An 18,724-nucleotide genomic window follows, 5' to 3' on the forward strand; every position below is an offset into this window, starting at 1 on the left:
GGACCCCCTATCAATTTCTGTGTGATTAATGTTCCATTGTGTTGTCTGAGATGTTCGAGTGAGTTGACAAAAGCAACTGGTTCATCATATCAAGAGGACATACTCATCTGGAACCACAAAATGAGGAGATGAGGAAAAAAGCTTAAGATAATGGTGTTGTTCGGTCTTGTTTGTGATGTTAGTGTTATGCCATTTATTTTGCCTTACAGTTGGACAACAATTGTTACGAAGCAGGTTCAAATTGGACTTTCAGGTGAGATTCAGCTTCACAAAACCTAACAAACACAGCTGCAATTAACTCATTTTACAACAGAATGAACGGCTCCATTATACTAGATTTAGATACTCAGGCTGTGATTTGTCATGTGGGCAAATCAAATCAACAAATCACATTAAACACCAGGAGTCACCAAAGAAGAATAAAAAAGATACTACATAAAACATTTTACAAAAAGCGCATTGAAATGTGAGCAGAACATGGAAAGAACGTAAGCAAAGACTGGAAAAGTGGAAGAGACAAAAGAGGAACTTCGCACTTTTTACACAATTTACAGGTTTTTTTACAGTTCATTATATAAGTTATGGCACATTTTATATTTAGTTTCTTTTTTTCCAATGTTTGTGATATGTACTCAGCCAGTAAACAACAATTCTGCATTAAAATGAGCTGAGAAAGTGCCATATTTCAGTTTGTTCCCTCTAGAGGATGCTAGAAGTCCTTAACTTATAAAATCAATTCACTAGAGGTTTTAGAATTAAAAACTCGCCCATGAATACATGCAGAGTTTGTGATGGTAAAACAGTGATCACCGCTGTGAACAAGTGGATAAATATCTACACTCTCGGAAGTAAAGGTACTAGACTGCCTCTGGGGCAGTGCCCCTCTTTTCACTGGGGTGGTTCCCTCAAAGCTCCATCTCAGTGTCTTCAGTCAGGGAACATAACTGGACCATCATCCACTGAAATGATCTGTTCTAAGCTGGACTGACTCCACACACCCCGCCTCGCCTCCAGACTTTTACTCTACTGCTCTGTTTTAAAACATTCGGTTATGAAAAGGAACAAATACCAACTTTTCACCTGGAGAACCTGATTTAAGCTCCACAATCAGACCTTAAACCCACTGCTGGAGCTTTGATGGAACATTTACACTGTTTGCATCTTGATGAAGGAAAAATGTACCTTTATTTCTAAAAGCTGTAAAGCGGCGCATTTTACATCAAACCACTTTCCAGGTCGCTTTGAAAACAAGGGTGGTTCCCCTTCCTGAGCTGAAAGGAGATCAAAACAGAAACGTACAGAGGGTCTTCTAGGAATGTCCTGGGTAGATCTACTGTGAATGATGTTGATTACATGCTAATTAGATCGGAAACCCCGCCCACATCCTCCCCCCCGTTCATATCTCTGTTGTTTTCTAGGTGGAGGCTGAAAGCTGGAGTTCAGTAGTTTGTGTGGAGCTTCTTCCTCCGGTCAGTGTGCAGTGGGCAGTGATGGGGTAACGCTGTGGCGACTCAGGTCGTCTTCTGGAGGTTGGAAAGTCCACGTTTCACCACCGCAGCAGCAGCAGCCAGACCCTCGGTGCTGACCGAGTAACACGGTAAGGTCATTCATCGCGGAAACCCTGCGTCTGTTCCAAAGGGCTGTTTTGGGCACTTGTGCGCCACCTGCGCACTTTTTAACGGGATTTTTTGCTGCTGTCAGTTAAAGAAAGCGACGTCCGCATTCAGACTGGACCCATGCTGACCACTCAGAGCAGGTCAGCAATGCTGATGTTGATAAGCCCACCACAGTAAAGTTAGTTTCATTTTCCATATCTGTCTTTTCAGCGCTAACAACACTTTATGGGACTGGGGTGGTCAGTAAAGACAGCACGACCACAGAGAGTGACGCACGCCTTGTCTTTTGCAGTTTGGGTGAACTTTCATTTGAGTTAATACCACAGAACTGAAGTTTTGCAATAAGAAGAAAAAGCGTGCACTTCTAGACCACGCCCACATCACGCACACGCGTTTGGTTTCCTCCAGATCGTTTCAGTGCATTTAAATCCAGATTTTATTCTTCATGCCATCAACAGACAAGAAAACATCAACAGCTCCATAAACACTGCAAACACACCGCTGACTGTGCTATTTGCTCTAATTATGGCTAGAAATACACACCACTTTCATCCTGAATAAGGACCTTGAACTAACCTGCAGCTAAAATTGTCCTAACAGTATTGAGCCTTACCTGTAAACAGTGATATCACCTGTATGCTGAGATAGCTGGTCAGCTTGATGACCGAGGTTCAGTAGTGGTCACACATTAGCGGTCATGAAGGTTCAGCAGATCCTTCACCATCTAAAGCAGTAGTTTGAAGACTGAGAGTGTAGAAGAGAAAAGGTCTTATGTAAGTGGATCAGAATGCAGCTCAAAGGTCTTTGAAATCCATCAAACACTCAGCGAAGTCAGATTTACGTTACTTTTCCATCTGAAATGCTTCTGAAGCTAAAATAAAGAAACATTAATATAACAGAATGATGGCAGTACATTCAAAATTCAGGAGTTGTTTATGGATGACTGATATGAACTGCACCACACACGGTTGTTTGCAGTGCTGCGTGTAATACAGCTGATGAAATTCCAAATGTATAAAAGTTCATAAAAAATATATCCCAAGAGCTAAAGGCTGACGTCTCGCTGCACCATGCACGGCCGTTTTTAATGTTGTATATAACGCAGCTGAAATATTATTGAAATTCAAATGACCTAAAAATGAATACAATTTGTTACATCATTATACCTAAAATCCCAAGGCTGTGCATCATTGCTGGCACCTTGCTGCGCCATATATAGCTGTTTTAGTGATGTATATAATACAGCTTAAATATTATTTATCACACCAGGGTCATCGGGTCACAAAGGGCACATGTTCTGCTGTGTACATGACAATAAAACTCTTGAATCTCTTGAATTATTGAATTTCAGAATACATAAAAATGTATAAAAAGTAGTTGCAGCAATATATCCAAGTTGTAAAGGCTGTGCATCATTGCTGGCACCTCTCTACACAGCTGTTTTTAGTGTTGTATAGCTGGCAGCTGAAATATTATTGAAAATCGAAATTCATATAATTCATTTAAAAATAGTTACAGTAATATATCCAAAATCTAAAGGCAGTGCATCATTGCAGACACCTCACTGCTCCATACACAGGTGTTTTTAGCGATGAAGGTAATGTGACTGAAATATTATTGACATTCCAAATACATAAAAATGAATAAAACGTAGTTACAGAAAATTATGCAAAATCCAAAGGCTGTGCATCACTGCTGATACCTTGCTGCACCGAACACAGCTGTGTTTTGTGATGTATATAATACAGTGTTAATCATACTGAATCTCAAAATACAGAAAAGTTCATAAAAACCACTGATTACACTGATAGCACTGATTGTAACCTGATTACATCCAAAATCCAAAGGCTGTGCATCACTGGGGACACGTTGCTGCACCACAGACAGCTGTTTTTAGTGACGTATGTAATACAGCGTAAATATTACTGAATTTCAAAATACATCATCATTTATAAAAGGTAGTTGCAGCAAGATATCCAAAGGCTGTGCATCACTGCTGACACCTCACTGCACCATACACAGCTGTTTTTAGTTGTTACATCCTGTGTCTGGGGGTTTCCTCTGGGGGTCTCTCGCTCTCTGGTGAGAGGGTTCTCAGGTGGATGCTGCTGCATGACTGACGTCTTGTTTTTTCCGGTGTGTGATTGACTTCCAGTTGCCGCAGGTTATAAAAAGCTGCTTTCGTGCTGGAGCAAAATGTCGACAGACCCGTTATTGCCCATGGTGATGTCCCAGGTACCTGTGGGCCAGTGAAGACACTAATGTTGCTTCTTTTCTTTGAAAGGAAACGTTGTGGTGCTCTGCCCTTTGGTTTGATCTGTTGGACTTTGTTTATTGTAGCGTGTTGAGGGAAGTGTTTTTGTGATTTTCCTCTTTTTTTGTTGTTGTTGTTAGTTTACTTAGTTCTTTTTTATTAGGCTCTTTTGTTTGTTATTATGGGCCTTGGGCCTCCCTGAAGTTTCCTTTATTATTTTTTTATGGGTTTTTTTGTTGTTTCCTTGCTTCAGTTGCAAGCTGAAAATAATTGATGATTGTGCAAAGTGCAAATCATCAAATAAATGGTCAAATTCATATTTGATGTGTTTATTATTATTTATAAATTAGAATTTTTTTGTTCTGGTCTGGCGTCCGAGCAGGCAGTCGTGCTTGTCTTTGAGCTTCTTACCCCTAGGAGATGTAACATTAGTGATGTATATAATACAGCGTAAATATTACTGAATTTCAAAATACATAAAAATGAATAAAAAGTAGTTGCAGCACTTTTTCCAAATTGTAAAGGCTGTGCATCATTGCTGACACCTTGATACACCAAACACAGCTGTTTTCAGTGATGTATATAATGTGACTGAGAAATCATTTAAATTCCAAATACATAAATATTAGTAAAAAGTTATAATGTGATTATATCCAAAATCCAAAGGCTGTGCATCACTGCTGACAATCTTTATGTGTTTTGAATGTCAATAATATTCCACACTCTCATTCTTCAAACTACTGCTTTAGATGGTGAAGGATCTGCTGAACCTTCATGACCGCTAATGTGTGACCACTACTGAACCTCGGTCCTCAAGCTGACCAGCTAACTCAGCATACAGGTGATATCACTGTTTACAGGTAAGGCTCAATACTGTTAGGACAATTTTAGCTGCAGGTTAATTCAAGGTCCTTATTCAGGATGAAAGTGGTGTGTATTTCTAGCCATAATTAGAGCAAATAGCACAGTCAGCGGTGTGTTTGCAGTGTTTATGGAGCTGTTGATGTTTCCTTGTCTGTTGATGGCATGAAGAATAAAATCTGGATTTAAATGCACTGAAATGATCTGGAGGAAACCAAACGCGTGTGCGTGATGTGGGCATGGTCTACTGCATGCTTGTCCAGGGTGTATCCTGCCTTTCGCCCAATGAGAGCTGGGACAGGCTCTGTGTGTGTATGCTCACATATGCATATGGCATTTCTGTTTGTTTCTCATTGTCATCAGATTCTAAGACCATTAACCCAACAGTATAGGAAATACAGGTTGTTCATCATGCAGGTGTGCTAAAGGGGGGGCCTGACACTGAGAACTGCTTTGAGATTAAGTAGGTCAGTTCTTTAATCATCACGATGAAGATGGAAGGTCAGAGTGAGGTGAGTGCACTGTGAACATTGTGTGAACACGCCTTGGACACTGACTGCTCCATTAAAGACAGCAGCATTTTTCTAGACAAAAGACAAGATTAAGAGACCCTTATTTGTCCCACAACAGGGACATTTCACCTCCGCATTTAACGCACTCATGCAGTGAAACACCACATACACACTAGTGGCAACACACTTGCCCGGATTGGTGGACAGCTCTATCCGCAGCGCCTGGGGAGCAGTTGAGGGTTAGGTGTTTTTCTCAAGGGCACCTCAGTCATGTGCTGTCGGCTGTGGGGATCGAACCTTCCGGTCACAAGGCTGGTTCCCTAACCTACAGCCCATGACTGCCCCCAAGAGCACTGCTATATAAACAAGGTCTTCTGGAGTGGTCAGATGTGAAGTGACTCATATTACAGAAGCTACTACTGACTGGTGGAAATAATCAGCTACGACACCGGTACAGCTGTTTTATTCTCCTTCTTCTTTCGGCTGCTCCCTTTAGGGGTCGCCACAGCGGATCATCTGCCTCCATCTTGCCCTATCCATTGCCTCCTCTACTTTCACACCAACCATCTCCATGTCCACCTTCACTACATCCATAAACCTTCTCTGAGGTCTACCTCTTCTCCTTCTACCCGGCAGCTCCATCTCCAACATTCTTTGACCAATATATCCACTATTCCTCCTCAACACATGTCCAGACCATCTCAACCTGGCCTCTCTGGCTTTATCTCCAAACTGCTCCACCTTCACCGTCCCTCTGATCTGCTCATTTCTAATTTTGTCCAGCCTTGTCACTCCCAACGAAAATCTCAGCATCTTCATCTCTGCCACCTCCAGCTCAGCCTCCTGTCTTTTAGACAGAGCCACAGTCTCCAAACCACACATCATAGCAGGAGGCACTACTGTCTTGTAAACCTTCCCTTTCACTCTTGCTGCTATCCTTCTGTCACACATCAGCCCTGACACCCGTCTCCACCCGCTCCATCCTGCCTGCACCCTCTTCTTCACCTCTTTTCTACACTGTCCATTGCTCTGGATGGTTGACCTAAGATATTTGAAGTCATCCACCTTTACGACCTCTACTCCTTGCATCTTCACCTGTCCACCTGCCTCCCTCTCAGTTTCCCTCCGGGATCTATAAAATTCTCTCTCTCTCTCTCTCTCTGTATGTTGATAATGATTAAGTAGTGCCAAATCGAATTTAAACAACAAAATACTGAATTCATGTCCGAATCAAATCTACTTTAATGTCTAATTGAATAATTGAAGTCCAGGCTGTATCGCTTTCCACTGTGCAGTACCTTTAACAGATTTTCCTCATTGAAATGCAAGCATGACACCATTTCTAGAGTAGTTGGCTAATAATCAGGTAATGCTGAACCATATCGGTGCTGTCCAAAAAAAGTGTATCCATTTTTTTCTACAATACTTGTATGGAAAGGAATTAGTGCGAGAAGTGGAGAAACGTGAGATACAATGCACACAATATTACTCTGCCTTGGGCGACATGCAGAGCACACGTCAAAGTGAAAGTCAAAACCTCTTCTTTTGTACTTCAGATGTATTTACCACTTGGGAATGCAGTCGAATGTCAGAACCTCTGTTAAGTGTTTTACCTTAACATAATCTCTCTTTTGTACTTTGGATGTAATTGCCTCTTCGGAATGCAGCCGCAGCAGTGAGACGCAAAGCATTCATGAGATTGCCTTCAATCAATAACATGTAGAAGACATGCCTTCATTACATTTCAAGGCGGATTGTATTCCGTCCTGACAGAACGCCGGCATTGTGTTTCTTAAAACTTTTCAGTAAATGACGGTAAATATTTTCAGTGACGTTACAACAGAGTCGTTTCTTTTTTATTTAGACAAGTTCTGCAAGTCACTGTATGCACTGCATTTCATGCTTTTCCACTGAAGTGATTGCTTTCCAAGTTGGCGCAGATTCCTCTCCATATATTTGGTCACAGCAGCTGCCCTTTACATTGTGCACACATGTTCTGGTGAATGCAGCAGTAGATATTCTCCAAACTATCTTTATATTAACTTCCCAAAGTTAGGAGCACTTGTTTTTTTGGACGGTGATGCTTGGAAGTGTAGCTGCAGTAGACGCTGCCTGCCCTGGTTTTAGTACAATGAAAAACGAATATAATTGGGATTGTATACTTTGTACAAACATCCCGCAACTCGCCTAAATGGTTGTCCTATCTGCTCCCGCTACTCCTCCAGCTTTGGTGAAGAACTTGATTTCTCTGATCATTTCCTGAAGATGGCTGGATCTGCTTGGATATTTCAATCTGAAGAATGACTCCACCCATCGTATGACCTTTCTCGCTCATCACCATCTCACAGAGCTGAAAACATCCTAGATGTTCAAAAGCACACTACCACTTTCTCTCACTTCAGTCTCACCACGTCACTTACAGGAGTATCTTCATCTGTCAGATCATCTCTATTCCACTTGTTCTCAGCTCGTCTTGTGGGCTCTCCGTCCGTGAGAATGACCTTTTAGGAGGAACCGCAAAGGAACTTTATCCTTCCCTATTTACCTCAACATGGTTCCACCTGTCTCCACCACCAATTACTGCTTTTTCAGAACTGCCTCCAGACATTGCTGCTACCACCTTCTGCTCAGCCTCTCTGGTTCTCTGCCCTGTGACCTCCAAACAGTAAAGATCACCATCATGGCTCTCTGACAGTGTTTTCACATATAGTTCATTGTAAAGGAACCAAACTGTTCTGTTCTGTTAGAAGTGAACCTAAAAAGTAAACCAACTGCAAAATGACCTCAGTTATTTTGGTGTTCACAATATACGTGATCTATAAACAGGACTCAGTTTTCTTTCTGGTCCTTTGAGATCTCAGACAACTTCGTGTTCAGACCCCAACTCCATTAGATCTCAAACCCCTTTCACAGCACACTCAGAGATCTGAGAGGAACCACCAGACCCACCTGCTGCTCTCCTATTGGCTGCGCTGAAACGATTGCCCAACACGTATCGCAAACATTTTCAGCTGTGCTCATTACTGAGCTCTGCTCGGCCAAAATCCACAAAATTGGAGAATTTTCATTCATTCAGCGTTCGTGTGGAATCAGCTTAAAACTGGGCCTTTAACATGGTCAAATCACACAGGCTCTCGCATTTTATCGCTTTATTGCTGCAGATCATGGACAGACTTTATCCTGAGTAGAACCTTATGAAGGACCTTTGATCTGTTTTTACCTGCTGAAGTGCTGAAGACTGGCTGTGCGTTTGCTGAGCTTGCAGGTCTTCACCATAAAGCAAAGCTAGGGCTGTTTTGTTTTCACAATGCATAAATCAATCAAACCTGCCCTGCGATGGACTGGCGGCCTGTCCAGGGTGTATCCTGCCTTCCGCCCGAAGACTGCTGGGATAGGCTCCAGCACCCCCCCGCGACCCTGACGGAGAAGCGGCTTAGAAAATGGATGGATGGATGGATAAATCAATCAAACCATACAAACAAACATACGAACAGAATACAAATAAACTGACCTGAGACCGCTTTAAGAGATGGTCTGAGTTTGGTTCGTATTCGGGGGTATTTAGAGGGTCTGGCCTCATTTGGCATGCTAACATACACAAAAGACACCATGACTCAGCACTCTGAGTTCACAGCCCAAGTGTGAAAACACCCTGATCATCTCAGGTCATGTCAAGTACAACGGCCTTATCTGGTTTTTGTCCTACTTTCTAGCAGTTGGCATCTTTGGCCTGGTGATCACTGGCTCCACCGGTTTGTGCAGCTTTTTCACCCTCTTGTTCCCATGTGTCAAGCTCAAACCCACAGAACAAGTCAGGCCCATGACACCTTCCTGTTTGGCCAACAAAATATATTTCAGTTTTCATCGTTTCACGCTCAGGTGTACTACAAGCCCCAGCATGCACTCAAACATAGTGCGCATTCTGCCCCCTTCCATCTATGAGACAGCGGACACGAAAAGAAAAGATGCCTGGTGTCTCGTTTAAGCAAAAATGCAGTTTAAAAAATACCTAAAACAATATATTTCGAATGTATTTAGAATTATTTTTGAATAAGTATTTACTGCCTATTGTGGGTTTAGCATATTCTGACTAAACAAAGGAGAAAGGTAAATAAAAATAAAATGTAAATATAGTTTGAAACCCCTACTCTGGCTTGTTTAACCCTTTTATGAGCTTGATGCCCTTCATCAGCCTGTTTGCAGGTGTTTGACTTGGACTGTGTTTTGCTGATTTTAGTAATGAAGCTACTCTGCACTGGCTCCCTGCCTCATCTCCGGACAGGGCAACCATGAGCTGTTCCTCTCCAAATTATTCTCCACCTTTTCTTCTCTATTTATCCTCCTACCTATCGCCTTATGGCAGAGGGCATGAGGACTTCCTTCATGACTTACTTTACGAAGACTCGACAACATCCAAGGACACAGACATGTTGCCTAAAGCCCTGGGCAGTTATTTACAGCCATGCATGTCTCCTCTGTCTTTGATTATGGTGAGACCCATAAACTCAAAACTGAATGAGATTATTGTCAAAAACATACTTTAAATCATTGAAATACATCCATTTTCTAAGCCGCTTCTCCGTCAGGGTCGCGGGGGGATGCTGGAGCCTATCCCAGCAGTCTTCGGGCGGAAGGCAGGATACACCCTGGACAGGTCGCCAGTCCATCGCAGGGCAGACACACAGACAGTCACTCACACCTAGGGGCATTGTAGCACGTCCAATTGGCATGACTGCACGTCTTTGGCCTTGGGAGGAAACCCACGCAGACACGGGGAGAACATGCAAACTCCACACAGAGAGGACCCTGGTTGCCCGGCCGGGGAATTGAACCCAGGCCCTCCTCGCTGTGAGGCGACAGTGCTACCCACCACGCCACCGTGCCGCCTCATTGAAATACAAAAATACAAAAAATGATTTGTAGAATTTGCTCAGATGATGCACAAAAAGCGTGTTTTTTTCTGTTTGTTCTGGCTACTTCTGTATATCTCCACAACCAAAGAGGGTTTTTCCGCACTTGCATCTTTACCAGCCAAGTAAACCGGCTGGCTCTTTTTATTGAAGGGCAGGACCTTCCATGTACACACATGCTATGTTAGGGTCTGCTGATTGGATGCAGTTAGCGTGATATGCAGTTGATGCGTCTTTAGGTTTTTTAGGGGTTGAGAAACTTCGGCAGTTATCAACAGAGAATATTTGTAGCCTCGCCCATGGGACTGGAGTGTTGTTGAGCATGACTCCTGAAGGACTCAGCCAGACATTTCTCTGCCTTTGGCTGAGATGGACAAATTAAGGATTCTGTTATTCCATAGTATCACCGTTTATTTCGTAATAAAGAAACATTTTCCAGACGTTTTAGTGTGATTATGGGAGAAGCCGAGGCGATTAGGCATTTATGTTTACAGGATTTGTATTTATTTATATTTCTTCATTGTCATTTCTCTGCACATTGAAACTCGATCTGCAACGATCAGTCAGCATAATCGGCAACATTGATTATAAAAATTTCAGTGTTGACGCGTCATTAATTTTTAACTGCAACGCCCTACAGGAAGTGCTGGGGGTGGAATCGCTTCCATTTGCATGACTGTATTCTGTACTAATAAAAAACATATTAAATGATGGCAAGGCAGAAAATGAAACTTTGTAGTTTCTGAGCATTTCAGCGAAAAATAAACCCATGAACCAAGTCAATTGCAGACACTGTGAAGTAGAGTTGTCATTTCACGGCAGCACTGCGGTGATGCGTGAGCACCCTGGAGCCGTGATGTCTGATTCACACATACTGTATCTGTGTGGCATCAGTGAAGTGGAGAGCCTTGCTTTTCATCTCGCCGCCTTTGTCAGCGCTTTGAAATAAGCAGAGCGTGCGAAGCAGCAGAGCGTCCCAGAAGCTGCACTGAAGCGGCAGTGTTTAGAGAACAAATCCTGTGTTGAAGCCATGCAAATCATGCAGGTAAACACAGTAAACAAGCCACTGTTTAATGAAAACTAGGAAAGTGGGAAAAGGGAAAGTTTGAAGGAAGTTTAAATTGGCTTGAAAAAGTCAGCTGATTGTGTTAAAATGTTAAAATGGTGCAGGACTGTTGATGGTTGTTAAAATGTTGCTAAAATGTTCCAAGGTGGATGGTAATGCATTGCTAGGTGCTACTGTAAATGGAGTTCCACCTTAAATTCTGTGCCACCTTAATTTTAGTGCTACATTAAATGGAGTTCCACCTCAAATCAAATCCAATCAATCAAATATGCTGTGCACTCTAACAAATCATTTTTCTGTTGAGTGACTGATGTGACCGTCTGTTCGTCTGTAAACAGGGATGTCTGTAACTTTCTCGCTCCTCCGCAGAACAAACGATGTATGAATGAAACGCCGGCGTGTTCCAGCTATAACGCTCACGCTTCCACATCACTCAGACCATGTAGAAACGGCATGAGTGAACCAGACCTGACGCTACTCCGAAAGGGTGTCTTCTACCACTTCGTTCTTTAGCCGACTAATGATATCCACTATAAAACAAGCCACAGAAATAACCCCAGATTACATTAATCCCATGCGCATCAACATGCTGGTAAAAACGCTACCATATTCTGTGGAAAGTTAGTTTTTGTATGAAGGCGTTTTTTGTGTTCTCTGCTGCCAATATCAAGCTGATGTGTACTGTCCTACCACAAACTCAGAACTTCAAAAGATTGGAAAATTACATTTTTTTATCTTGGCTGTAAGTTTCAAAGTTTATGACAATACTAGTGACACAGTGCACTCGTTTAGACCGGGGGTCAGCAACACTGCCCTGTTACGGCTCCACAGCAGAATTAGGGTTGTAGGTAAAAATAAAATAATCCTCCTTTACAGTAAAATAAAGCTCTGCTGATCGTTCAACACAGTTTATCAGTGAATGGTCTTAAACGCTGTCCTGTCCATGTGCGTTTGTTTTGGTTTGTTTTGCCCCCTTGTTTCATGACGCCTGAGTGTCTCCACCTGTGTTTGCACCTGTCCCTTGTTACCCTTTGTGTTTAAGCCCTGTGTTATCCCCAGTCTGGTGACTGGTCTTTGTTTGAATCTCTGTCTGTGTTGTTGGTGTGATCTGCTGTGGTGGATGTTCTGTTTGATTCTGGTTTATGTCATGTCTGCCCCCCCGATCTCTCCGTATTGGCTGCTTGAACCTGGACTGTTATGACTATGACCCTTGATTTGCCCATAATAAATCTCGCTTATCTCAGCACATGCGTCCGCCTCCTCGCTCCCCATTACACAACCTTTAACCCTGAACTGCGGACAACAGTCTCACCTAGCTGGTAGCTTTACATTACATTTACATTCATGGCGTTTGGCTGACGCTCTTATCCAGAGCGACTTATAATTTGAACATTTTACACAGGGAGGCCAAGGTGGTGTTAGGAGTCTTGCCCAAGGACCCTTATTGGTATAGTGTAGGGCGCTTGCCCTGGTGGGGGATTGAATCCCACTCTACAGCATAGAAGGCAGAGGTGTTACCCACTACACTAACCAACCACATGGTTGGTAACGTAAAGGCAAAGAGAGATTTAAGGCGAACGTTGAGAATTTGGAGACGAATGGATTTGTTTGCTTTTATAATCACTCCAGCTGGTTTCCTGATACACTTAACCTGCAATTGTCCTGTTCCACCTTAAATGGTGCAGCAGTTACATTCTGGCACGTCAGGCCACACGTTTTACAAGAAACTATTGTACTTTTGTTACCTTAAAAGTAAGCCTGTGTTTTCTTAACACTCGACTTGGGACCCCTGATTTAGACATTTAGGCAGCAGTTATTGCCTCACCTTTCCATGGAAAAGGAATTCTGTCCGAATAATGTTTGTATCTAATTCTGAATGATAATAAAGGCTTTAAGTTGTCCACAAGTAAAACAGCTAGAATAACCTGTCCTAAAGATGCGGAAGCAAAGGCTTCTGCTTTTGAGAAAATTTTCAGGAACATCTTGCGCAGGTCACTACCTATACATCAACAAACATGACGCCTAAGGACGCTGGATCGGATGACAGGTGCCGGCACACAGCCAGAAGCATAACGCAGGCGCTTGTTGCGAGGTTAACCCTTTGAAGCTTGTAAAAGTATTTAAACAGCGATTACACTGAGGCATTTAAGCTGTAAAAGACATGTTTTATTTAAAGATTGTAACACACAAAACAATATACTTTACCTCATATGTTTGTTTTACAGCCCTGGACTCATAGAGCTTCTGTGGGTGGTTATGCTGTGGTTTGTATTCATAGTCAGTGTTGTATCTAAGAAGTAACGGGATTGATTCATTTACCATTTCCTAGTTGTGTTTATGGTTAATCCAGCGCATCAGGACTGCAGTCCAGCTCCTGAAGACCTTACCTAACCTGAAGCCCTAAATGGTAGAGCTAACTTGGCTGTATGTGCCTCCGTACCATGGTTGGATGTTTCAAGAATTTAACCCTTCTGTTCCCAACAAAACCTAAAAGTGCAACAGGAATATTACTAAAATATTTGCAAGGCTAGAAATAAAATATGAGTTTAAACAGGCATGAGGATGCTATTAAATAGAAATGAACTAAAAGACAGACTGAATGAAATTGTTACGTTGCAACAGAGTTCAGACGAGTGCAGATCTAGATAAATGGTAGATTTAATACTAACCAGAGGAAAACCCAAAATCGTAGTCACAAAACAGTCCAAAGAGTCAAAACACAGAGCAATCCAGACAGGCAACAGTACAAAAAGGGCAAGGCAAAAACTCAGAAAACGTGAAGGCAAGGCAAGGCAAGGCAAGGCAAGGCAAGGCAAGGCAAGGCAAGGGTCAAAATACACAAGAAGGCAAACATGAAGAAACGCTCAGTAAGTCACCAGGATACTATACTTCACATCCCTACGATACTAAGCCCGGGCTTATATGCTATCTAGCACAGGTGTTGTAAGTTAGTATCAGGTGATCGTGAACGCTGATGGGTGGATTGAACAGAGTCCTTGGTCACGTGTGTTCCCTGGGACTCCTGGGAAATGGAGTCCGTGTCTGATTCCGGTTGTGACTGAGCAGTCACGAGATCTCCCAAGGGCTGCTGGGAAGTGAAGTCCGTGGAATGCGTGACAGAAATGAGTATTACTATAATACTTAGGGATTAAATATAACAAGCATGATGGTTCTATTAAATAAAAATGAACTGTTTAGATTTAGATTTTTATATTTTACTTAAGTCATTAGGCCTTCTCGGAGGTCCGCACTTCATTTGTTCAATTTCCAGTCAATGTGTCAGTTTTTCAGGAGATGTTTCTAGAGAGATCATATATAATATAATCCACTTGCATGTGGGAGAGAGAAAAAAAAGTCGTTTTTAAAATTGGAGTTTTTAAAACATGCGGAGAAAGTGGGACTCCTAACAACCACTCTTGCTTCAGGTCTTGCTTCATGACTTTTTATGTGCTTTATTTTTTGCTTTATTCTAATGTATATTGTGATAAACTCACTGCTGAGGTACATTGTTCAAAACTTTGCTTAGATGCCTGAAACTTAATTAATCAGTGATTTTACACTTTCTAAGTTATTGAAGACAAATTCAAGGACATGAACAACCTATTTTAAAACAAACTGCTCCAGTGGCTTCGTTTTTTTGCCATTTTCGTGGTGCTGTTTTTTTTTCCTTTGTGTCATTCCTGCACAGAGACCTTTGGGTACTCAAGGCCTGGATGGAAACATCTGATGTGCCCTTGAAATCACTCGGAGCGTAGGCAGCATTTTGTAGGCTGTATTTGAAGGATACCTCACTTTGAACGGCCTGCTATGAAGGAAATGCAGCCTGGGCTTTGGAACACAGCTAATATGTGAACTGAAGGCTGGACTGGACTAATAACATCAGATAATAATTTAAAACCTGAGCGCAGCAACGTTTTTACCTTACAGTGTCATGTGTCTCTCCTGGTTCCTCTACCTCGTGCACAGTCCTGAAATGATGTGAATGACGAAATTTCAGGCACTGCTTCACAGCGGCTGATTTACTGCCTCTGCAACCAAAGTCCACATTGAACATTTAAAGACCACCAACTTCCCCATGATCAAATAATACTTTAAACGATTTACGATCTTTGTGACAGCATTATTCTGTGGATTATCACAGTATAAACTTCGGGTAGATGGTACGATAGGAAGTTTGCAGACTTGTGTCGGTTAAACATTTACATTTATGGCACTTGGCTGACGGTCTTATCCAGAGCGACTTACAATTTGATTGCTTTACACGGGCAGGCAAACGCAGTGTTAGGAGTCTTGCCCAAGGACTCTTATTGGTATAGTGTAGGGTGTTTACCCAGGTGGGGATTGAACCCCAGTCTAGAGCGTAGAAGGCAGAGGTGTTACCCACTACACTAACCAACTTGGTGCTGAGTGAAGGCTGAGTGTTGCAGGCCCTTTGTAAGTGATATCAGGGGCACGTCACCGAGCATTGAATTATAAGCTGCACTTATATATTATATTTTATTGTATTGCACTGTGTATTGTAGTTTACAGTATTGGTGAATGCACTGTGTATTGTAGTTCACTATACTGGTGAATGCACTGTGTATTGTAGTTCACTGTATTGGTGAATGCCCTGTGTATTGTAGTTTACCGTATTGGTGAATGCACTGTGTATTGTAGTTTACCGTATTGGGGAATGCCCTGTGTATTGTAGTTTACTGTATTGGTGAATGCACTGTGTATTGTAGTTTACCGTATTGGGGAATGCCCTGTGTATTGTAGTTTACCGTATTGGTGAATGCCCTGTGTATTGTAGTTTACCGTATCGGTGAATGCACTGTGTATTGTAGTTCACTATACTGGTGAATGCACTGTGTATTGTAGTTTACTGTATTGGTGAATGCACTGTGTATTGTAGTTTACCGTATTGGTGAATGCCCTGTGTATTGTAGTTTACTATACTGGTGAATGCACTGTGTATTGTAGTTTACTGTATTGGTGAATGCACTGTGTATTGTAGTTTACCGTATTGGTGAATGCCCTGTGTATTGTAGTTTACCGTATCGGTGAATGCACTGTGTATTGTAGTTCACTATACTGGTGAATGCACTGTGTATTGTAGTTTACCGTATTGGTGACTGCACTGTGTATTGTAGTTTACTGTATTGGTGAATGCACTGTGTATTGTAGTTTACAATATTGGTGAATGCACTGTGTATTGTAGTTTACCGTATTGGTGAATGCACTGTGTATTGTAGTTTACCGTATTGGTGAATGCCCTGTGTATTGTAGTTTACAATATTGGTGAATGCACTGTGTATTGTAGTTTACCGTATTGGTGAATGCACTGTGTATTGTAGTTTACCGTATTGGTGAATGCCCTGTGTATTGTAGTTTACTGTATTGGTGAATGCCCTGTGTATTGTAGTTTACTGTATTGGTGAAGGCACTGTGTATTCTAAGAGATATGGTCAGTGTTTTATGGCCATAACCAAACATTTCCTCTGAATTTTCCTGCCTAGGACTGACTGAAGTCTGGTGATCCAGCCCCTGCACCATGAAACTATGGGGTAACTTAAAGCTGCTCTTGCTGATTATGCTGGTCTGGATTCTGGTCTTGTTTATTGTTTTCTTCCAAACCACTTCAGACTCTCCTTTGGAAATTGCCAGGACCTCCATACGTTCAGTTCCTGCCCAGCACAGCATCAAACCCAGTACAATCTCCCAATGGACTCATAGCACCAGCTCCAATCATACCAACTCCACTCAAGCCAGCTCTGGGTGGCCGGTGAAGGGGAAGGGGCGCAGCGGAGATGTCGGAGATGAAACGAAAGCTGTAGAATCTTCTGAAACCCTGAGGAAGACGGTAAAGATCTCTGAAGACTGGGAAGAATATGTCTCCAATGGCAGGAAGGTGGTCCATGGTCTGTGGGTGGGCCTAGTTTCTAGCAATATGCTGAGTGAACGCCTGCAGAAAGCCAAGAAGGCATATACAGACATTAATCAATACAAAGTGGTTTATGCAAAGCAAGAGCAAAGCAAGCAGCTACAAAGGCAGGAACTACTATGTCAGCTGAAGCAGCAGGCCCAGGTCCGGACACTGGATGGGGCTGAGGAGCCCTTTGCCATCTTGGGATGGAAGCAGCTGGTGCCTTCCCAACCCCTACTGAAACTCCATGGCATCCCATACAAGACCTGTGCTGTGGTCAGCTCAGCTGGTGCCATTCAAAAGTCATCACTGGGAAAAGAAATTGGTGAGTTGACGAGTTTTGGGAAAAGGACATGAAGCGTTGCTTTACACCAGTCCAGGCTCATTGACCCTGGACTGCTTTGACCACGACCCTGGATTTGCAGGGTCCACAAGTACACAAAGATTTGGGCACATTGCTTTGTAATAATAAACACCAGCCTGTGTTTGAACTGTTGAACTGTGAATACATCTTTCCAAACTGTAAAATATAATTTTTATCAGGGTCAATTGCGCCTCTACAGTGCCCCCTCTGTTCAACTCCGCTATAGGCACAGATTAAGTCTTCATACCAAAGTATGATGAAACATCATGGTATACAAATCAATCAAACAACATTACCACCCCTGATGGCGCTCTACTTGCCACGCAGTCATAAATATGAAAGCATAGGAGCCGAGAGCGAGGAGAATCACCCCCAGCACCTCCTCACAAGGCTGTGATGCGCCAGCTGTCTGTACCAACTGTAAATAACCCAATTAATCTGAGCTTAGTTTGTAATAAAGATGTTATGATTAGCGCATTTATTAATAATGTTTAACGTGGGCAGTTATGTGCTGGAGGTTAGGGAACCGGCCCTGTAGCGGGAAGGTCGCCAGTTCGATCCCCAGAGCCGGCAGTATGTGACTGAGGTGTCCGTGAGCAAGGCACCTTACCCCCAGCTGCTCCCCAGGCACTGCGGATAGGGCTGCCCCCTGCTTCGGGCAAGCGTGCTCACTGCCCCCTAGTGTGTGTGTGTACTCACTAGTGTGTAAGTGGTGTTTCACTTCACAGATGGTGAAATTTCCCCGTTGTGGGTCAAATAAGGGTCTCTTAATAATATGAGTAGGTAACATGTAGGACCAATTAAGTGAGGATTCTTGCGAGTCTCCGTAAAGCTGCCGGTGTTGCATCTGATTCTGGTTTCCCTTCAAAACTCAAATTCTCGGACGAACTTACTGAGCCGTCTCGCTTTCTGTAGTTCCAGTGTTACTTGGCATCAATTTCTGTCACGCCCCAGGGTTCAGTTCATGAAAGGAAGTGTGAATTTGAGTGGGAACTGAATCGGGTGTAACACCAGTAAGTGCCGTGAACAGCTTGCAGAACGTAAGGATTTAGGGCCACTGCAGCAAACCTTGGCTGACCAGTGATGCAGTCTGGGACCTTGATGTCAAACTGAATGAAACTTCAAAGAAATCCACTTTATTCATTGGGAATTCAGGGCATCTAAGAAATCAGGATCAGAATACGGACCTGCTGAACAGATCATGAGAAGCAAGCTGTCGCAGTTTTAGGGAAT

At 42.7% G+C, this 18,724-nt stretch overlaps 1 protein-coding gene across 1 annotated transcript in view; it reads left to right on the top strand.

Annotated features, from left to right (window-relative positions):
* The first annotated feature begins 1,424 nt into the window (after positions 1–1,424).
* Positions 1,425–18,724, top strand: part of st6gal2b (ST6 beta-galactosamide alpha-2,6-sialyltranferase 2b) — a 31,741-nt gene continuing 14,441 nt past the window's right edge. Inside the window, exons 1-2 of the mRNA XM_017714915.2 lie at positions 1,425–1,597; positions 16,721–17,452. Of these exons, the coding sequence (XP_017570404.1) occupies positions 16,756–17,452 (697 nt within the window). The 5' untranslated portion in view covers positions 1,425–1,597; positions 16,721–16,755. The remainder of the gene's footprint in view (positions 1,598–16,720; positions 17,453–18,724) is intronic.

This window comes from Pygocentrus nattereri, chromosome 30 (assembly GCF_015220715.1).
Source record: "Pygocentrus nattereri isolate fPygNat1 chromosome 30, fPygNat1.pri, whole genome shotgun sequence".
NCBI classification, from domain to species: Eukaryota; Metazoa; Chordata; class Actinopteri; order Characiformes; family Serrasalmidae; genus Pygocentrus; species Pygocentrus nattereri.